The 22,755-nt window shown below is 36.1% G+C and overlaps 2 protein-coding genes across 2 annotated transcripts; one reads left to right on the top strand and one right to left on the bottom strand.

Annotated features, from left to right (window-relative positions):
* Nucleotides 1–1,144: 1,144 nt before the first annotated feature.
* On the top strand, nt 1,145–6,404 carry LOC125221691 (beta-glucosidase BoGH3B-like). The gene is made up of 9 exons (XM_048123900.1): nt 1,145–1,349; nt 1,422–1,626; nt 2,305–2,395; nt 3,003–3,148; nt 3,314–3,557; nt 4,267–4,371; nt 4,457–4,639; nt 5,248–5,449; nt 5,726–6,404. The coding sequence occupies exons 1-9, from the start codon at nt 1,199–1,201 to the stop codon at nt 6,196–6,198; spliced, it is 1,800 nt and encodes a 599-aa protein (XP_047979857.1). The 5' UTR covers nt 1,145–1,198; the 3' UTR covers nt 6,199–6,404.
* Nucleotides 6,405–7,016: 612 nt separating this feature from the next.
* Nucleotides 7,017–9,017, bottom strand: LOC125221693 (acyl-coenzyme A thioesterase 13-like). Its single transcript, XM_048123901.1, has 3 exons — nt 8,750–9,017; nt 8,462–8,602; nt 7,017–7,357 (listed from the first exon to the last, which is right to left on the bottom strand). The coding sequence occupies exons 1-3, from the start codon at nt 8,951–8,953 to the stop codon at nt 7,208–7,210; spliced, it is 495 nt and encodes a 164-aa protein (XP_047979858.1). The 5' UTR covers nt 8,954–9,017; the 3' UTR covers nt 7,017–7,207.
* Between the last annotated feature and the right edge of the window lie 13,738 nt (nt 9,018–22,755).

Here is a 22,755-nt window from a genome sequence, read left to right as displayed (position 1 = left end):
CACGATTTGAACGAACAATTTGAAGAACAAGATAAACCCTAGTTGAGGTGCTAGGGGGCGATTTCCGCCAGAACCAGAATGAGAACAAGTAATTAACTTTATTTCTCAATGAATGAAAATACGATAGAATTCTATTATATAGAATTCTAAATCCTAACACAATCTTGCTAATCAAGAAAGATAATTAAAATAAAAGACTATAAAAAGATATGGAAAATAACTAAAGATAACTAACTAAAATAAAAGATACTCTTTATCAAATAAATTCATGAAAGATAGTAGATGATCTTCAGCAATATCTGTTGAATTGAGGACCCTATCAGTCATCCTAATGCTACCCCTAACTAATATCCACATTCAAATATAAATATACACTATGCAGTTGCATATCTTTCGTGCCATGGATTTAATTAGATGCCATATTAAATAATACTAAAAATAGCGAAAATAGTTGCACACAAAATCATTAACCGCCAACTATGTATTAACTGTATTCAATATTGAAATTTAATTATTTCCAAATGGTATTATATCTTACTCAAAATTCATAAATATTTAAAGTCATACTCAAAACTCATAATATTTAAAATTAAGGCCAAAATTCATGTTTTATATAATTATAGATTATAGAGCGTTTTATATACTTATAGATTATAGATTGGACATGTTTTAACGATGGAAATAATATAGAATGAATAAAAATAATGGTGTCATTTGATATTAATTGATGTATATATGAGAAATTAATGAACAGTATAACCATAAATTTGATAGCGAATTCAGACTAGAGTTGTCAACTTCTTTACCTATTGTGCCACAACAACTTATGATGGGTTATATATCTAAAGTTTTTGCAACTATTGAAAATAATTTGAATTCCAGAGTCGGATGAGAAACTTAGAATCTCAAGAAACTTAGCATCTCAAGTCGGATTGCATGATAATGGAGAATCTACCAAAATTAATTTTCTTCTTGGCTGCAAAGAGTGGCAAGGAAAATGCACATGAATGACGAATGCAGAAATGCCGGTAGTTTATTGTTTTATACAATGTCATTATTGATTGTGCAACTAATTTAGGAATTAAATAACTCTGTAGATTCCTTTCCATTAAATATTGCGTCTCTTCACTCACTCTCTCATTAGTTTTACCAGTTTGTTTGCATTCTCACCTGAGATTTGCATTTGCTGCTCTCTTCCATGGATTGCGTGTACAAGGATCCCGCCGCTCCCGTGGAGGCGCGTGTCAAGGACCTCCTCTCGCGGATGACTCTCCTCGAGAAGATCGGCCAAATGACTCAGATCGAGCGCAGCGTCGCTTCCGCCGCCGCCATCAGAGACCGCTTCATCGGTGCATTTCTCTTAACTAATTCGCTGCCATTTCAATTCGATTCGATTCGATTGATATGATGTAATTATACAGGGAGTGTGCTGAGTGGAGGAGGAAGCAAGCCGTTTGACAATGCCAACTCGGCGGATTGGGCGGAAATGATCGACGGCTTCCAGAAGGGGGCTCTGGAGACGCGCCTCGGCATCCCTATTTTCTACGGCGTCGACGCCGTCCACGGGAACAACAATGTCTACGGCGCCACCATTTTTCCTCACAACATTGGCCTTGGCGCCACTAGGTCAGCATTTGAGGCCACCTTATGATATTAACGACTCCACTTTTTCAAATAATCAAATTCAAATTCCTAAAAGAATTCAGGATCGATTCAATACCACTACTTGTAAGATTCAAGCTAAAGCTGTGACTCTGATTGGTTTTTCAAAGGTGAAATCAATTTAATTCGAAATGAAATTTCACAACAGTCAATAATGTAATGTATTTATTTCCCCAACTTTCATTCAAATCGAACCAAAAGTGGAGCTGTGTTTTTTTTTATAATAAAGATAAGAGTTGCTTCTTTAGCTTGAGGATATCCTAGGGTTACTGGAATAGGAAAAGGAGGTGCTAAGGGAAACACAAGAACGGAGAGAGTGGAAAAGTTTATGATCCTTTTAGGTTGTGTGTCAGAATTTCGGTTAATAGGTAGGTATTTCACAAAAATCCTCTCATTGCTTTCTAATGATCTAAAAGTTGACAGAAAATAGGATGAGTTGCTAAGTTTTGTGGCGATACCCCTTTATATTTCAAAAAGTTTTTTTCCCTTTTTTTGAGGTGGAATTCATTCTATGATTATGTGATTTTTGTCCATAACATGGTTCCCATGGGCATATAATGAAGGATTTTCTATTTTCTATGCAACGGAATTCTTTGACGATTTGGTTTTATGATGAAACTAATATCTGACAATTCAATATAGAGATGCAGATTTAGTCAGGAAGATTGGGGAGGTAACAGCTATTGAAGTTAGGGCAAGCGGAGCCCATTATGCATTTGCTCCATGTGTTGCTGTAAGTACTTTTTAATAGAAAGGTGGTAACATGATTTGAAAATATCGTCTAAATAACCAACTTGTCGGAAAGGCTGAATATACTAGAGAATAGTATATTCATGTTCAGATTATTATTGAGTGAGTATCAACTATCAATGCTATGCATTCATCAACACCTCGTTTTTTATTTATTAACCCATGAGGAACTATAATTTCCCTCTAACTGTACAACACTAAACTGTTATTCTAGCAGCTTTAGATTCTTTTCTATCGCAGTCTACATTCAGTAGTTTCTATTTGCTTATAGGTTTGTTAGTCATATACACTGCTGGTGCCTTTTTTATATTACTCCCTCTGTCTCACTTTAGCAGTCCCATTGACTTTTCCGCCCTCTTTTTGTGAAAATGATAAAAAATAGTTAAAGTGGAGAAATGGTAAAGTAAGAGAGACAATAATGTAGATAAGACTCTTCTCTATATTATTCTCTCTCTTAATTTATCATTTCTCCTCTTTAACTATTTTTTATCATTTTTACAAAAAGATGGCAGAAAAGTCAATGGGACTGCTAAAGCGGGACGGAGGGAGTACTATTTTTCAGTGCTAACTACTAAAAATAAGCATTTCAGGTTACCCGAGACCCCAGATGGGGAAGAAGTTATGAAAGTTATAGTGAAGACACTGAAATAGTCAGAAAGATGACCTCTCTTGTTACAGGCTTGCAAGGACAGCCACCTGAAGGGCATCCAAAGGGCTATCCATTTCTGGCTGGGAGGTGAAAAAACCAAAACAAAATAATTTATCTTTACTATAATGTTTATTTTGTCGCAAAGTTTCTTCATAATAATTAATAACCATACAGAGTCTGGTATTTATGATGAAATATTACCTTTCTTTGGAAATTGTATAAGTGTTGTTGACTCATAGTCTGGTATTACAGAAAAAACGTTCTTGCATCCGCCAAGCATTTTGTTGGTGATGGTGGTACTGATAAAGGTATAAATGAGGGAAATACCATAACGTCATATGAGGATTTGGAGAGAATTCACTTGGCACCATATTTGGATTGTCTTTCCCAAGGAGTTTGCTCTGTAATGGCATCATACTCTAGTTGGAATGGAAAGAGATTGCATACTGACCATTATCTTCTTACCGAAGTTCTGAAAAACAAGCTAGGATTCAAGGTACATAAATTTGAAGTATCATTATCTTTTCTATTATGGTAGCTCTCAGACATTGTTTTTTATCAAGGAGCCCATCAAGGCATAAGATTAATACAGACAATGCTAATAAAAGACAGAGACAATTCTACTTTGAAATTTTGTTATTAGTTCAAATGTGAAAAGAAAAAGAAATTACTGAAAGTTCATAAAAATGTCGCTGAAGGCAACAGGTAACCATTGTGTGAAATTGAATTGGTGTTATATCTACTAATTCTTGGTTGACATAGAAAGGATATCTGCTTAGACTAAGTTAAACACTTGAGACCAAGGCCAATGTTATGCACCAGATTGCCCATGATTATAGTTTGGTACAATTGTTGGAATATGTATAATTTTTCATCGTCAATTTTGGACCAAGTAATAGAGAGATTCTATTAGTTTACCTCACAAAAATGTCTGTGGATTATCTTTGTGTAATTGAAGATAAAGCTTTTCCAGCAAAACTAAGATATGAGGTTAACTGTAAACAGCTATGAGGACCAGAACCCTCATGCTATTCACTACAGCTGTATGTCCTCTGTAACAAGTCAATTTTCCCTGTGAGAAAAAATAGCATTAACTGAGGTTGTAAATCACTCTGAACATTTTAGACTGCATGTTTTTCTTTTTCCTTTTTTTTCCATTTATCAGATCATTGAGCTACTTTATAGTGAACGATAACCTGCCACAGGGCTTTATAATATCAGACTGGGAGGCATTGGACCGGCTTTATGTCCCTCATGGTTCAAATTATCGTCAGAGCATCCTATCAACCATAAATGCAGGGATTGACATAGTAGGAATAATTTGTCTATGATTTTTTATCCCTCAATTTGTTTGATCTAGTTAAAAATTTTATCCTTGTCTCTTCATATATGCAGGTAATGGTTCCTTTTAGATATGAACTATTCTTGGATGAATTTCTTTCTCTTGTTGAGTCAGGGGAGATACTAATGTCCCGCATTGATGATGCTGTTGAGAGGATCTTGAGAGTCAAATTTGTTGCTGGACTTTTTGAGTATCCTCTGGCTGACTCATCTTTACTAGAATTAGTTGGTTGTAAGGTATTTTCTTCTTTTTTTTTATGTTATTCATAGAATCAAACGCATATCTGATTCCCTGTTAAATCATTTGGACTCTTTTGTGTTGGAGCCCTGTAAATGCTTGCATTTTATTTTGTTAATTCCATAAACAAATTCGTTTTTTGGATACATGTCTCGGTGAATTTGATAGATACATTGACATGACATTTGACCTTAATGTTAGTAGCTTTATATCCTGATTTCAACATATGGGTTCTATAATTTATTGAATAAAGAAAACTATTTTCTCCTTATGATGCTCTTTCGACTATAAGTATTTGTTTGGGAGATTTGTAGATGTAACTGGACATCATGCGTTTCTGTGAAATTTTAATACTTATTTCTCTCATGATATTCGTTTTTTGTATATATATCTTTCAAATTGTAATCAGTTCCATAGACAAAAACCTCAACTTTAAAATACAGGGCAAGTTTTTACTCCCAGCTTGTTTTATTTCCACTCTCTCTCTCTTAGTCTTGATTGATTTTCTGGCTGCTAAGTAGATCCGAAACTTCAGAAACTTATATGGTAATAAGAAAGAGAGACTGTAGCATATGAGATGATCTCAATTACCAATTTACTATTTCAGGCACATAGAGAATTGGCACGTGAAGCTGTTCGTAAGTCCTTGGTTTTGTTAAAGAATGGGAAGGATGGAAAAAAACCTTTACTCCCTCTAGACAAGAAGGCTAAGCGAATTCTTGTTGCGGGAACACATGCTGATAACCTTGGATTTCAGTGCGGAGGGTGGACAATTACCTGGGAGGGAACAACTGGCAGAATAACTGAAGGTAAGGTCTTGTAATATCCGTCAACAAAACTATTTTTAATCTAGGATTCTCATTTTAATTTTCATGATCAGGACGAGGATAAGATGTACTTATGCAGATTGCTCACTAATCTTGAATTTTTATGTTTTCCTATATTAAGTGTGTGCATCAGTGGATAAAATCACAATGTTTACCATGGAAATGAACACTGTGCCAAAAAACGAACTGATTCGTGAATTTGTTTGATACAGTTGAGCACATTTAATTGATCATCTTCTGAAATCATTGTTCTGGTAGGAACAACTATTTTGGATGCTATAAAAGAAGCAGTGGAAGACGAGGCAGAAGTGATATACGAATTAAATCCTACTCCAGAAACATTTTCTGGTCAAGATTTCTCTTTTGCTATTGTGGCCGTGGGTGAGGGTCCTTATGTTGAATCAGGTGGTGATGATCCGGAGCTCAAAATCCCTTTCAATGGATCTGAGTTGGTGAACTTAGTTGCAGATAAAGTTCCGACATTGATGATTCTAGTAACAGGAAGGCCTTTGGTTTTAGAGCCACGGCTTTTAGAAAAGATCGATGCCTTGGTTGTTGCTTGGCTGCCAGGTTCCGAGGGCAGGGGAGTCACAGATGTTGTCTTTGGAGATTATGCATTTGAAGGACGACTGCCAGTGACATGGTTCACCAGTGTCGATAAGCTTCCGATCCACGCGGGGGAGAATTCTTCTGACCCTCTGTTCCCATTTGGGTTCGGGTTATCATGCTAAAGCTGTGAGGTGATCTTGAATTTGGCAGTGGTAATAAAGCATGAATTACATCAAGATTAATTACACAGAAAGAAGCCGCTACTCGGAATTCTTAAATTGAGATCCAAATATTCGTATATGGATTGATGTTGTATTATGAGTATACTTGATATTGTGAAATCCAGTATCTTTATGAAATATCAGCTATGGTATTATTATTTATCAAATAGGAGTATCTGTTGTCATTTATATTCCTTCCGTCCTTAAAAAAAAATAGACAAGTCTAAATATAGAATTTTTTTAAATCAATTATACACCACTAATAATGTTGATTCCCACACTCCACTAACATTATTTACATAATCTTTTCTCTCTCTTACTTTTTTGCATTTTTCTTTTATTTTATTAATTGCATATTTAAATCCGTGTAACACGCATGGGGTTGATGTAATTAAGTCTTCAATATAAAATTGAGGAATACACGACCAATTTGTAGACCCTATAAGGATACTTCTAATGAAAGTATAAAACTAAAATGATATGGTTGTTGGAAGGACAAAAAAATATCAAAATTCAAACTCAACAATTTAAAATTCGAAGGTTGGTGGAAGGACAAAAAAATTACTATCAAAATTCAAACTCAGTGACAATATTAGAAGAACATAAACAATAAATTTCAACTGATCAGCTGTAATTTTGTTATTGTTCTTCTAATATTGATTCTTTTAAAATTTGAAAATGTTACATTAATTTGACTATTTAAGAGCATATTATTGCATTTGTAAACATTAGTCTCTGCATGCAACAACTTCAAAAGCAAATAATATGAAATGCAGTTGTAACTTCAAACTACTTTAAAACAATCGATTTCTCTAAGGCCCCCGTTCGGTATCGTGGAATTTGGACTTATTTAGTATATCCCCATACACATATATGTACATATTTGTATAAACAATGACGAGATTCATGATGAAACAAACTTAACATGTATTTATTGGACGCATTTCTAACCCAACTGAGTTAAGCAGTCTCACAGTTTGCTGGCAGTGACAGGTAAACTAAATAAGGAATGGCGGCCTTGAGCAACAACCTCTCCAGTTGTCCTGTTACGTATGAGCACGCCTGTGCTATGGTAGTTACCACGCTGGCCTAAACAACGAGAGGTAATCTCCAATTCGTCCTGCGCCAACAAGAAAAGGAGTAAGATGTCCAATATATTATCACAAAAAGCAGGTATGAGATTTGGACAATCAGCATTAACATAATTCATGTTCAGGTGAACATCCATATTCTGTATGTAGCACATCCATAATTGCATGGTGCAGCAGTAGATTTATCTATCAAAGAAAAGGGTTGGATCCATATCGCGCTTAAGAAGCATGTGATTTGTAATTTCATAATGTATGGTGTTCTAACTGAGCACAAGCAAGAAAGTATCCAACTAGAATCAACGGGTCCACTTGGTATCTGTTGAAACAATGAAATGTGCATACACTGCAGTTCACAAGCAAGAAAGTATCCAACTAGAATCAACGAGTCCACTTAGTATCTGTTGAAACAATGAAACGTGCATAAATTGCAGTTCACAAGTAATAGTACAATAAATAAAACACAAGCAACAACTTAGTTTCCAAGACCAACAACCTCTTAGAGCAGATGCCTTCCTTCCCCTGTCCAGTATTATCTCTACAAGACTCTCTTAGGAACTTCCCCCTTCCAACATTTGCAATTCCAGTGGTCAATACATTTCACTCGTGTTCATAACCGTGACCTAATTAGCATTACATTTTAGGGATAACACACACACAAGTAACACAACAATGATACTTTGATGTTGAGTAAAAACGATTCTATTTGCTGCACAACTCTCCTACCCCCCCCCCCCTCCCCTCTTAATCGTTCTTAACCTAGCCGGTTGTGGTCATCTATAAATATAATTAACAAACACGATATAGTTAGGCAAGCTACCTACAGGGCAGAGGCTGATTCTATATTCTGTACAAGTCTCCTACCACCTTCTAGTCTCTCTTAACCAAGCCGGTTGCGGTTGTCTCTAAATATAAGTAACAAACAAGATATAGTGAGGCAAAGAGGTTGAACCTATTTGCAAATATAAGTCTCAACACATAACATCATCGGTATTTCTCCAGTCAAAGAGCCACAAATGAAATTCTCACTGCAAGCATCATACTAGAACTGGAAAATCAACAAATTAAGACGAGCAACACAGAGCAATTGATAAATTTCTACAAAGGCGAATAAGAGAAGAAAATAGATGACTGACATTCATCTTAGCATCGGAAATATAGGAGATCGACATGTCTACCGAAACATCCATGGGTTTGCCACACTTATGGATCGCCGCTGCACCGATTTCATCAACCAATGACGCAATCGCCCCCGCACTCAACTTTCCATTTCTATCCTGCGCCAATCAACCAGAAAATCCAATGTTTATCACGAAACACAAGGCTGTGTCAATATAATCCTCAACGAATTGACGAAAAATTAACAAATTTGGAGCCAATCGCAGCGATAGAGAACTCTGTGTAGCGAATTAGGAAAATCTTACGGTGAGACGAGCGGGGACAGTGAAAGAGCAGTAAAGTGTTGAATCGAGTCGGACCGAGTCGAGGCGGACACCTCGGAGGATTGAATACTCGTAGAAGCTGGGCTCCGCATGAGGTTTATGCGGCGCGAAGCGTAGCTGCGACACGCGATCGGCTAGTTCGCCGGCAGTGATATTCTGGAGAAACTCTCTAGCTGTATCCACCATGGCTAATTTGGCTACCGCCTGTGAGTGCTGCTTGTCGTCTCCCGCTATAATACTATTCAATGCGATTACTCCTTTACTCTTTCCAAATATGGGTCCACTTCGTTTATCTTTTATGAATTTAATTTTAGATGATTTCACTTTGCCTACTCAGTTGAAAAAATGGAGGAGAAAATATTGTATATAATCTAATGCGTGTGAAAATACAGTGATTCAAAAAATATTAAGTTTGTCTAAAATTGTATTTATTAGTTATAAAACTAAGTGTATATGAGATTTTCTATTTGAAGAGGGACTAAATAGAAAATAAAAGGATTTATATTTTACTTCCTCCGTCCCGGCTAAGATGACACATTGCTTAGCCGGCACGGGATTTTAGGAGTTATTGGTTAAAGTGTTTAATTGGAGAGAGAGAAGGTGGGTGTGAGTATTAAAGTAGAGAGATAAAGAAAGATGAATATTTTAATAGGAGTGAGAAAAAGTGGTTGAGTGTATTAATTGGAGAGAAAAAGTTACCAAAAAAGGAAATGTATCATCTTAATTGGGACAAACTAAAAAGGAAAACGTGTCATCTTGAGCGGGACGGAGGGAGTATATATAAGTATAAGCTAGGGTTACCCCAAATGTATCTCTGTATTTTCAAAGCAATTCTGTCTTTGATGGATCAAGGTACTTTTTCGCCCCACAATTTGTGCTCCTCTATGTTGTTTTTGGTTAATCATTGTGAAGAGTTTTATATAATTGTTTATTCAATCTAATAAGTGGTAACACAGCCAATCTATTGATGAGTATCTGAGAAATAAAAAAGGAGAATTAGGGTTCATGTTCTAGCTTGTTTTTGGTGAATCCATAAAACTTAGGATTTATGTTTTATGAATTTATTTGGTTGTTTTGATTATGTATACCTTCTGTTGCGGTTCTCTAAGAAAGATTATTCTGTGTATATAATCTGTCCGTGATTATTAAATCTTTGGTTAATAATTGCAATCCATCTCTGACTCTCTGTTACGGTTTTGAATATGGAATGTGTTGATAAATCAATTTGTATGTTTTAAATTGACTAGAACAAGTTTCAATAAAAATTGAGTTTATCATGTTCTACGTTATGAATTAATATGGCCGAATATATATATATTTTTTTGGAACAGTAGATTCATTCATAATAGTTCCCTTTTGGTTATTATGTGCAAATCTTTTGTGTGGCTATGTAATATTGTGCAAATCAAAAAAATAGTTTGGAATGTCATGGAAATAATTTCATTTCTAAACATAAAAAATTTCTATTTCATACTTCACTTATTCTACCTAATGTTTCTCCATATCTTTATTACTTTACCTATTTTTTCTCTCATCTCTCTTACTTTATCAATATCTCATTAAAACTCATGTCATCCATAAATATGACTATTTTTTATGGACGGATGGAGTATATTTCCTTTTGTGATGAATTAAGAATTTGATTTGTGGCTTGATAATTATATGGTTGGTTATGGAAAACATTGTACTAATATGTATGGTGGTGTATATATTTTAGTTGATGTATTGATGCTGCGTGAATTTCCTTTCGGCAAAATTTATGCATGTACTATATCGAGTATGAATTAATGATTCAATTTACCTCCTTCGTCTGTCATTAGAGCATCTCCAAAGGAAGAAGGTATATAGAAAAGGTATATTATATATTTACCTTCTTAAAAAGTGAAATATACCATTCTAAAAAGTAATACATTCCAAAGGAAAAAGATATATAGAGAAGGTAAATTAATTTTTAAAAATAAAATAATACTCCAAAATGCATTAAAAAATATAAAGTGTAATACATTCTCAAATACCTTTTCCTTGAAGAAGGATTTTTCATGAAATAAATGGAGAGGTAAAATTATATAACTACCATATTTACTTTTTTTTTCATGAAAAATCATTCTCCAATGGGAGGGGTATTTGAGAAGGTATTATACATTTCCCCGTTTTGAAGAGGTATCTTACCTCTCCATCAATGGAGAGGTAAAAATTTTATAACTACCATATTTGGCTTCTTATCATGAAAAACCATTGTCTAAGGGAGAATGTATCACACTTTATGTTTTTTAATGCATTTTGTACTATTATTTTATGTTTAAAAATTCATTTACCTTTCTATATATCTTTTTCCTTTGGAGTATGTTTCTTTTTGGAAGGGTATATTTCCCTTATTGAGGAGGTATATGTATGATATACCTTTTTTATTTACCCTTCCTTGTTGGAGATGCTTTTAGGAGTCCCATTTCTTGGCGGCACGGGTTTTAAGAAATGTTAAGAAAAGTGTGTGGAAAAAAGTTAGTGAAATAGGGGTTCCACTTGTATATAATAGTTTTAAATGAAATGTGAGTAGAATAAGTCAGTGGAAGTTGGACCCTATTACCATTTATGGTAAAAGTGAACTGGGACTCCTATTCACAGACGAACTAAAATGAAAAAACGGGAGTCCAATTCGCGGACGGAGGGAGTATTATGTGCGTTATGAACGTTTTTTAATGTCTTAAGGAGTTGAATAACTAATTCATATAAAGTCTCTCAATTAATTGAGAATTAAGAATCCTTTTCAGAATTCATTTAAAGTTTAAATTCAATAATTTTGGTGCATCTCATGTTCCTTTATGTTTATAGTATTTAAAATAGATTAGTCGAAACAAGACGTTGCAAAAGTAACCTCTCTTGTCTAGAATTCTTTATTGCGAATATTAGGACGGTGAAGTGTGCGTATTTTAGTGCAATTATTAGTCGGCCTAAAGGAAGATTATTATTTAGCACGTGATACACATACCTGTGGTGGTAAATACGTGATAATTATCCAGTTTTCCGTGTAAGTAGTATGGTGCCCAAAGGTGGACATTACTTGACATGATGTCATTGTCAGTGTTTGATCACTACAAATAGGTTGTCGGTTACAAGTTTATTACAATCCGAAGACTGGATATAAATGTTGTGCCGATACCTTGAGATGTTACCATATTATTTGAATTTTATGATGTGAGCATGACAACTAATTTGGTTTTTGTTTCTCTGTTCAGTTGTGACGTCTTTTGCTACTGTGTCTACCAACATGCAAAACATTCCTATGTTGAATGAGTCTGATTTTAAGGATCGGAAGGAAACTCTTTTGATCACTTTGGGCTGCATGAATCTTGATCTCGCATTAAGAACTGAGAAACCCACCCCTCTTACGGATGTAAGTACCGCTGATCTTAAGCGGGACTTTGAGAGGTGGGAGCGCTTGGTTCTAAATGTAAGGTCAAGATCCATGCAGCCCAAAGTGATCAAGAGATTTTCCTTCCAATCCTTAAAATTAGACCCATCCAACATAGGAATGTTTTGCACGTTGGTGGATACAGTAGCAGAAGATGTTATAACTGAACAGAGAAACAAAACCAAATTAATTGTCATGCTCATATCATAAAATTCAAATAATATAGTAACATCTCGATGTACCGATATAACATTTATATCAAGTCTTTAGACAATATATAAACTTGTAAGTGGTCACCTCTTTGTACTGATTAAATACGTGAAAACATGCAAAACATTCTATGTTGAATGAGTCTAAATTTAAGGATTGGAAGAAAACTCTCCTGATCACTTTGGGCTGCACGGATCTTGACCTCGCATTAAGAATCGAGAAACCTACCACTCTTACGTGTAAGTACCGCTAATCTTAAGCGTGATTTTGAGTTACGGGAGCTCTCGAATCGCGTGAGTCTTACGATCATCAAGTGCAGTATCCCAGAAGCCTTTCGGGACACGACTTCTGAGGATATTGCTTATGCAATAAGTACCTTACAAAAATTGAGGAGCGTTTTGCTAAAAACGAAAAGTCCGTGACAAGTACGCTTCTTGCAAACTTGATCTCAATGAAGTATAAGGGCAAGGGCAACATAAGGGAGTACATTATGCAGATGTCTAATATTGTTTCAAATCTAAGGGCGCACAAGCTTGAAGTCCCGGAGGACTTGCTTCTGCATTTGGTTTACTCTCTCTTCCTGACACAATTCAGTTAATTCAAGTTCAGTTATAACTGCCAGAAGTAGAAGTGGTCTCTCAATAGCTCATTTCATATTGTGTACAAGAAGAGGAGAACTGAAGCAAGACATAGTTGAGGTTGCTCAACTGGCTACTAACTCAAGCAAAAGGGAAAGTGTTGGAACATATAGACTAAAAAGCATTTTTCGAGTTTATTATGAATTTGATAAATTGTTTGTATATTGTAAACTCTCCTTATTTAATGAGAATAATAAATGTTTTCTTCATGCTGTGTATTTTACTTTAATCGGTATTGACCGTCTTTAATTATATATTTAAATATATAATTAAAAAACTGGAAAGTAAAATCGGTCTAAGTTTTCTACATTGAAGGTTGGGTCGTGGAACAGGTCATCACAGCCGGAACCTTGTAGAAGTAAAACTTTTTTCACAACCTAGATAGGCTTTGGCTACGTATCGCGAAAGGTTGCAGTGTCCATCCGAAAGTCGTCTTTACCTTGAGAATGACTAGTGACACTGGTGTGGTATAGCATTGAAAGAATCTAAAGTATAAACACGTCTTTATTGCTATCTACTGAAAGACGATGTCTTGGAGATTTAATATTTCTTAATCTTTGTAATAATATAGGACGCACGTTATTTAATCATACGCTGCTTTGACTTATCAATAGGTGCGGGTTTTTCGCAACCCAATATTCCTGATATCTTGGGTAGTACTCCCTCCGTCCCGGCTAAGATGACACATTCCTTGGCCGGCACGGGATTTTAGGAGTTATTGGTTGATGTGTTTAATTGGAGAGAGAAAATGTGGGTGTAAGTAATAAAATAGAGAGAGAAAGGATGACGAATATTTTAATAGGAATGAGAAGAAGTAGTTGGGTGTATTAATTGGAGAGAGAAAATTTCTAAAAAAGGAAATGTGTCATCTTAGTTGTGACAAACTAAAAAGAAAAACGTGCCATCTTAAGTGGGACAAAGGGAGTAGCAATTAATAACTAGTATGGTGACAGTTTTATTATTACATTGAATCGTGTACCTGCGCGGTTTAACTATATCCCCAAGAGGTGTTCGAGAGAAGTTCTATTATTCGGAAGCCCGACCGGTTTGGATTTAATCCAAGAATAATTAGAAAAGTGAAGTATATTATTTTAATATACATCTCGTACTAGACAAACTCTTGGAAATAAAAAGATATTAATTAATTTAAATTCCATAGCAAACTACAAATTAATTAATGGATCTAGAAAGTCTTAGACACGGGAAATAATATATTGAAGAGGTTAACCCGGATTGCTTGTATCACGGATTGGATGGGCGGTCAATATTTATTCAATAGTGGCACAAGAAATATTCCATTGGCCTTATATTGAATTATGTGTTATAATTTAGTTAATAAAGAAGGTCCAATAGGGGAGGCCCAATTCAAGCCTCGTAGATCCCTAACCTAGCTCATCACAAACTCTATAAATAAGGATGTAAGGAGAGGAGACAAACACACATCACAAGAAGTGAAACCCTAGCCTCCACATTGAGAATTTCCGGCCCCCTCTCTCTATAGGGAATTTGAAAATTTCATTTTGTGTGTTCTTGGCTTTCTTGTCTTCTCCTTCAAGATCCATATAATTTCTAAGAGATTCATCCCACGAGGAATTTAGATCTATAGCGTTGGGTCATAGGTTAGAAGATCATTGGTCTTGCAATCACTATCAAGCTTCAAGATCTACATGTGAGTGCGTGAATTCAAGGTGTTCCACAAGTTAGTAATGAAAGTGCAATAATAAGCCTTGCTTGATTTGATTGCGTTAATTCATGCTTAATCTATTCTTTCATCTTTTGAGGCAATTATGACGTCTAGTCCTTGTGCATTCCGTGCGTCTATTCTTGTGTCTTTATTGTTTTGTTCGAGAACAAACAAAAATATAAGTTTGGGGTCATTATCCTTGAAATTTCTCTATTTGCCTAATTCTATCTTCTTTGCTTTTATTGTTTTACTTTATCTCTAGTTTTATATATTTCAAACTCAAATCTAAGTTTCACTAGATAGTATTTGACGCTTAGTACATGATAGCCAGTTGCAGTTATATTTCCCATGTTCGATATCCCGGTACTGACCTTTAGCTATACTAGATCTACCATGTATACTTGCAGGTATTTTACAATTGTTTCCTCCTAAGTCAAACTTAATTGGATAATTACAAATTTACAATTGTTTCCTCAACGATAAGAACAAGGAGAATGCGAAAAGATGTTACGTGCGATAAAGAGTTCAAGAAGAGAAGAGGTGGAAACAATGGCGGATCCAGAAACTGATAATCCTGGGGTCGAAATAAATGAGATAACTTATATCTTTGTTCTGCTATAGTATAGTCATATTCTTTCGACGTGAATATTAAGAAAAAATTACTTTATTATAGTAGAACATTCTAAAACGAAAAATATCTCAACTATTTGGAACATTAGGAAATATATATTTAAATAATTATTTTAAATAAAAAATTATTAAAATTTAAATAGCACTATGTTATGTACATGATAATTGGGTTCAATGAGCATTCAAAATCTGAAAACAACTAAATATAATATTATTATTAAATTTATCATATGATAGTTTATATGATAGTTTGGATATATTTAATGAAATCACCAAAAGTCAAAATATATTCAACTAAGAATCCTTATAATATACACAAAAGTCAAAATATATTCAACTAAGAATCCTTATAATATACTGTAGCACTTTAATAAATAGTCTCATTAAGATAAGCAAAGTAATGAAATCAATAAACAGTATATTAATTACTATGTTTATTTAAAATATGATAAAAATGAATTTACGGATTAGAGAAAAGAATATACTTATTGATAAGTACTCGTACAACAAAGTTGAAAAAATAAAATGATAAAAAATTTCTTATAGAAAAAGTAAAAATATCATATTAAAGATGAAACTTATGCTAAAGTTTTCGTATTCAATATTATGAAGAATTAATTTAATATTGGAACTTATATTAAAATACAAGGTAAAATGAATTGGGCTTTAACTAATTTGTAATAAAGAAGGCCCAATCAACATAACCCTTCTTCTCTAAGCCGCCAGAACTGATATTGACGACGGGGCGGAGATGAAGAGACTGTGGGGTTGGCGGTTGATTGAAGGCGTTTCTAGGCGATTCACCGGAGCCGACGGTGGGGTCGGCTGACCCCACTCGACCCCACCTAGATCCGCCACTGGGTGGAAATAGAAGAGAAGTTCCAAACAAGAAAGTGTTAGAGACAAAGAGATACTAAATGATGTATTCCTACACTGGAGAGAGATTATACCTGCGATCTAATAAGATTAATCCAAATATTTTTGGTCAAAAGTGGCGATGCCACTAAACGACCGGTATAGCATGACGAGGGTACGATTAAAATGTTTTAAGAGAATGATTGTTATAACATGCAAGAATATTATGAAGATATGACTTTCGACTGACTACAATTATTTGGTTGTAATGACGTGATGAATATCAACTTGGAATCCATGGTTTCTTAGAACGATATTACCATGTTCGGCCTCAGAATGATTGACTCGACTTATTTTAACACAAGTGATACCCGCAAGTGTACGAGGCTAGTGTAGCAATTAACAAGCAAGAGTATCGTATCACACAGAGACAAATTTGTATCAACTTAACTACCACGAACAAATGTTGACTACTATCTAGAGAATCAAGAAAAGTTTGGTTTTTTTCTAACACTAATAAAAGCATATACTAAGCAAATAAACAAGTAAAAGCAAATAAACACGGAGTGAAAAGATAATATGGAGAAAAATGTAGAATTCAAGGATCCGATGCACAATTTCAAGCTCTTGTCCAATCAAATTGCCTTACCTTTTGGTGTCTCTAGAATTACTAAGCCGACCACAATTATAGATTAAACCCCCTCCCGAGGTGAGAAACCTGCAGATTAGGTGCTAGGATTGAAGTCCCCTTCTAATCCTAAAACCCCTAAGCTCGATTAGGTCAATGACCTTACTCAAAACCTCAACTCTCCCGAGTTTTATTGCATTAAGGTGTGAATTATTCTTATTTCCAGATTAATTATTTCATCTCCCGATTAATCTAATTAATCCTACGCAATCAAGTGGTGATCAAGCAATTGAAAGGAATAAACCTAAGAATAATCAAATAACTACAAGAGCAAGGTAAGAACAAAATCAATTGGATAAAAACTATGAAATTAATGCATCATCACCAAGAATCTACAAGAAATGTTTAGCTACTCATGTTCATGGAGAAAACTAAGTTTAACACAAAGAATCCGAACAAAAACATGAAAGATAGATACTAAGAACTCCTGTGGAACGAATCTATGGAATGAAGTTTTCAATCTTCCGATTTGGAGTCTTCAATCTTCAATTCTCTCTCTAGAAGTGTTCTTGGAGGTGTGTGTAGGTGTTGGAGGCGGTAAGGTAGAATGAATCTCCTCACATCCAACCCTAGCCTTTTCTTCTCGTTTTTCCACTTCAAAAATCGCGTTTTCAGCTTTCAGACGCGTCAAACTGACGTACCCGGCCGGGTAGAATTTATGAACTGTAAATCCACCCGGCCGGGTGACAATTTCAGACCCCTTTCTGAACTCGTCACGCTGTCTTCAGGATACCCGGCCGGGTGGAATATTTGTGCTGTAAATTCACCCGGTCGAGTGTCGTTTTCCGGCTCCTTTCTGATCCTCAAGTCCTACCCGGCCGGGTAGAATTTATAATAGTAAAACTCACCCGGCCGGGTGTAGCCTTTGAAGGCCCTGCTGCCTCCTATGCACAATTGGCCGGATTTTTGCCTCTTTTTTATCTACTTATCCTAGAACACTCAACAAACACATGAAACTCCAAAAGATAGGTTAATTGGCTGGAAATAGACAATTCAAGCATCGAAACTCAACATTAAGCACCTCAACATACCAATTAAACCGACTAAAATATGAGTTTATTTTGATATTGTGAGCTTCCAGCATTGTTTCTTCTTCCTATGAAATTAGTAACTCACTTCCAGTTTTCGGATATCAGGTTTTTCCCTCATATTTCCAGACACCTTGAGGGGTTGTAGTCTTTTGACTCATCATTCATTTGAGCAAGATTTTGATTTCGTGAGCTCCTGTCATATAACTGCATTTGTACGGTTACCTTCATTATGATCATGTATCCCAGACATGCTTTCTGAAATGGTGGAATATTCTCTTCTTGAACTGTTGTTCACTTTTCTTTATTTCATAATCATGTACTCCATGTGGCAAGTTCTTTCTTGGTGAAGTGAAATTCTTTTAACTCAGTTCCACTACATATATTGTTACATGCTCAGAGATTTTTCTTTCTGCAACACCAAGTTAAGGCTATCATGTCCTCTTTTTCCTTAACGGGTTTGATCTAGTTGATTTTTCCAAAAAGTTCTTTCACTTTGAGTTGCCTTTAACCCGTGAACCTATTGATGTAACTTCATCATTCTGCATTGTGATGTTGTTGAACCAAAATCAATGTTGCTTCACACCAATGCCTGTTTTTTTAAAATCCCCATGCAATTGAATATTTCAGGCCTTGACATGTTTGAACCATCATTCATTGATGTCGAAAATTTTCGTATAATTGATCGGACAATTGAACTATCTTGTTTGGCAGCCTCCTATGGAACTTGAGATTTAATTCAGTTTCATGTTATTATCATGGTCTATCTCATGTCCTTTCGAGCTCTCATCTGAAGTAAATTCTTAAGATCTATGAGTTTTATTTGATACCTTTTAAACCTTTTAATTCTCGGAATGAACGTGTTAAGTTCAATTGAATTTAGTCCTTGCCTTGTTTTCAAACCAATTGTTGCAAGTTGGTGAAGAGATTTGAAAGAGTCGAGCTAGAAACGCTGTTCTTGTTTCCTTGATTAATTTTGGAGCCTTTCCGATTAAAGACATTTTCAGTAGTGATTCTTCAAGTTGAAATAAGTTTCTATCCAAGTAAGACTGTTTGATCAATTTTTGAGTTCTTGGCACTAGACTCTAGTGAAAGGATGAAGTTGAGCTTTTCGGAAACACACGAGGAATAAGTTTCTATAGTCGACATAACCAACAAAAGAGACATTAAATATACCACATCTACATACCTCTTGTAGTGAGTTGCTTAGGGATCGAACGTTATGCGATATACACAGATAACGGGCCTCAAGAAAGAGAAATGTGAAGGAACATAATATATATCAAATAACATTGTTGTACCACGAGATATCTATATAAGCGATTGATTGATCGATACGCGAATAACGAATAAGAGATGAAGTGTTTACGAACCTTGTTATGCGAGGATGTTGTAGAGAAAATTTTGGGCACCCTCATAGGTTACGGTATAACAAACAAATGTCGTCAACAATAGAGATTTGTCCAAGGTGTGAAGTAGAACTAACAAGTGGGAGAGACAGACGAGAGAAGAATCTCGTGAAGCACCACCACTTTCATTATTGAAACATAAATTCAAATTTACATGTATAAGAACTAGCGCAAGAGAAAGGAAAAGAAGTCTTGCGGCTAGGAGTGATGGAGCCTACACCCATATTTGTGTAACGAAGAAAAATCGAGGTTATCCTACAATATAAAGTGCAAAAGTTGAGAAATAAATTTATACACCATGAATACAAGAAAGGAATTAAAGAATTGGAAGACAAGATGATGGAGAGATATTATATTCGAAGGATGTAAGTAAATTTCGGGACGAAATTTTTGTTAAGATGGGTAGATTGTAACACCCCGATTTTTTATGCATTTTTATTTGTCATCGAAAGACGTCGTTTGCGCATTTAAAAATTTGTTTGCCTTTATTTTTTTTATCGAGAGAATAATTTTAAAATTTTGGGCCTATGACAATTCTTTTCTAGACCAATTCTTTAACTTGAGCCCACTTTTGGAGAAGTCCAAATTACTTCCATGAGAATCAAACGGGGATTGCACAAAATCAGCCACTCCTTTTCTTTTACGAAATTTTTGGCAGCACCACCTGAAAAATAGGAACAAGAACAATTAGAGTTTCATCTTTATATCACACGATCTTTCTCTACCATTCGTTCAGTTTCAAGAAATCGTGAGGGGAAAACTCTAGAATATGTAAAGAGGCAGATGCTTCAATACACAAAGAGACTCAAATAGATGGAGGTAGCGGCGGTGGCTGGATCGAGGTGACAGCAGCAGCGCTGCACAGTGAAAGCAGCGACCACGGCTGCACGGCGGCACGATCTGCAACGAGTTTCGGAATCAAGAGCAGCAGCAGGCTGCGGTGCTGTGTTTTGCCGGAGAAAACCAGCGAAGGAGAAGAGAGAGGGACGACAACTTGTCGGAGACGGCATGACATCGCTGCGGGAAGAAAAGGAGAGTATAAGGGGTTCTATATGGATTGAGAAGAAGAAGATTGATATTAGGAGTAGAATCGGAGTTCACTGATTTTGATTTTGGAATCAAAATCGAAGAGAGAGGAAGGCAGAGCGATCGATTTTGAGAGAGAAAGAAGACAACGAGAGTTTGAGAGAGAAATATGAGGGTGCTTGTTGGTGAAAGATTTAGAGAGATACGCTGAGGGGCTGATGGTTTTGAGAATAAGGCTGCGGGCAGAACGTGTATCCAGCAGGCAGCAGCGATGATGGAGAGTCGCAGCTGCGGTGAATCGCAGAGGTGATGAGAGAAGAAGATAGGCGGAGGCTTGAGCCCTTGAACTCGCCGACGGTGACAACGGAGAACAGATCGGAGGGCAGAGAGAGCGAGTTTTGGAACAGGGGCAATAGCTGCGCGAAGGACAGCAGCCGTGCAGTGGTTCAGCGACGGCGACGTCGGACTTAGAGGGCGAGTAGCAGCAGCAAACCGCAGCGTCGCGAATTTGGCGACAGCTCGGTGTCGCCGAGAAAAGAGAAGGGGAGAAAGAGAAGAAGTTTCTTTGGGATAGGAGAATGCAGGCGACGAGTGCTTTCTGGAATTGGGAACAAATTGAGAGAGAAATAGGAGACGGCAGCAGCGGCGAAATGTCACGGAGAGAGAGCGAACAGCGACGACAGCAGGTGACGCGATGGTCTGTGTGTGGGCGACGAACACTGAAAGGATGATGATGGCACGTCGGAGAGCTGTAGAAGAAAGAGCAGAGGGATGACCGCGTGTGTTTTGATTTGAGAAGAGGATTTCAACTCCATTCTAGAACTTCACGTAAGGTGAGGAAGATTAAGGATTTGGGCCTTGTTGATTTAATATTTTGGGCTTAATGAATTAATTTAAATTTTGGGCTTACTATTTTAATAAAGGAGATGAATTGGACTTAATTTGGTTCGGGCCAAATTATTTGAATGGAAGATTGCGCCAAAGAAATAAAGGTGATGGTGTATTGAATTTGGGCCAGTAGCTAGGAGCTTCAAGGATTGGATTAAAGAGTCCTAACAGACGAGGATTTCAGAATTTTCTAAGTAATGTCGAAGGGTAAGATTTAATATCACATAGGATTCGTGCTTTGGTTTAATTGAATGTTGTGTTCTCTAAAGTCTAATTTTTGCATGATATGTTCTTTCATAAAAAGGGTGAATTTTTGTAAGCTGTTTGAGAACGGAATGGAAAGACGAGTTGAGGAGTTAAGTATTTGAGGTGGACTTTCTTTTTAAATAAGGACTATGTCCCAAGTATGTTTATTTTTAAATGGTGCAAAATATGTTTGTCATGCCATATTTTTGTGTTGATGTGGGACCAATCTGAAGTGGCTTTTGCCATGTATGGTTAATCAAATTCGGGTCTGACTAGGGAGTGAGTCCCTACTCAGGTTGGTGTACACCCAGTAGATCGTGCGGTATCTCTTTTAGTTGGCCGGTCTAGTGATTTGGAATGTGGCCACATTCCTTGTCATGTAGTTCAGATATGGTATGGTGATGTTGATGATGTTGAGGTTGACGGTGATGATGATGTTGGTGAAATGTTTTAGTGACTCGGGCCCTTTCAAAGTTAAAACCCCGAGGTCACTCGTTAATGGCATGATAAATAATTTTAAAAAAATGTTTTCGGCATGAGTCCACTGAGTGCATCAAGTACTCAAGCCTGCATTTGTTTTAAAAATATGTGCAGGTTGAGCGGTGACGAGCGTGGTGGGTGATGAGCATAAAAGTGAAGAAGATGTTTATCAAATGTTCGGAATATGTTGTGTCTTCATACATGGCATTATTCTACTCTCGAAATGCTTCCGCTAAATGTTGTTTCTTTTGAGTTCGTGTATTGTCAAGATAGTTTCATTTGGAGTTGTTGATTATTGAAATGATACTCTGATTTTATTCGAGCTATTTATATTATATTAAGCTTTGGCCGAGTTTTGTTGTTTCCCCCTTTCTTCCCCGCTTCTTTAACCCTCCTCTGATCGCGATTCACCGTGTTTTCTATCCTTAGAAAATCCGGGCGTGACAGAAGGTGTTCCAATATTACTTTAATTTTTTAGGTTTTAATTTTTATTTTCGTTTTTGAAAAAAAAAACAAAAAACATTTTTATTTATTTTCATTTTGCTTTAAATTTTTTTTTTTTTCATTTTTCCCTTTTAAAAAAATTTATTATTATTGGAGCAGGGTCAGTGATCCGCTGCATTGAACTCAGCGGCCCGCCGAGAGAAGGACAGTGTGGGCAGAACATCCATAGCGGTCCGCTAGACTGTAGCCAGCGACTGCTGTGGCGAGTCAGACACGATATTTTACTTAAGGTATGTTTCCTCTTTTCCTTCTTTAATTCTTATTTTTTCTAACCCTAGCTTCCACTTCGCCCC

Source organism: Salvia hispanica, chromosome 4 (assembly GCF_023119035.1).
Source record: "Salvia hispanica cultivar TCC Black 2014 chromosome 4, UniMelb_Shisp_WGS_1.0, whole genome shotgun sequence".
Lineage (NCBI taxonomy): Eukaryota > Viridiplantae > Streptophyta > Magnoliopsida > Lamiales > Lamiaceae > Salvia > Salvia hispanica.
This window is presented reverse-complemented; position numbering and strand designations above follow the sequence as displayed.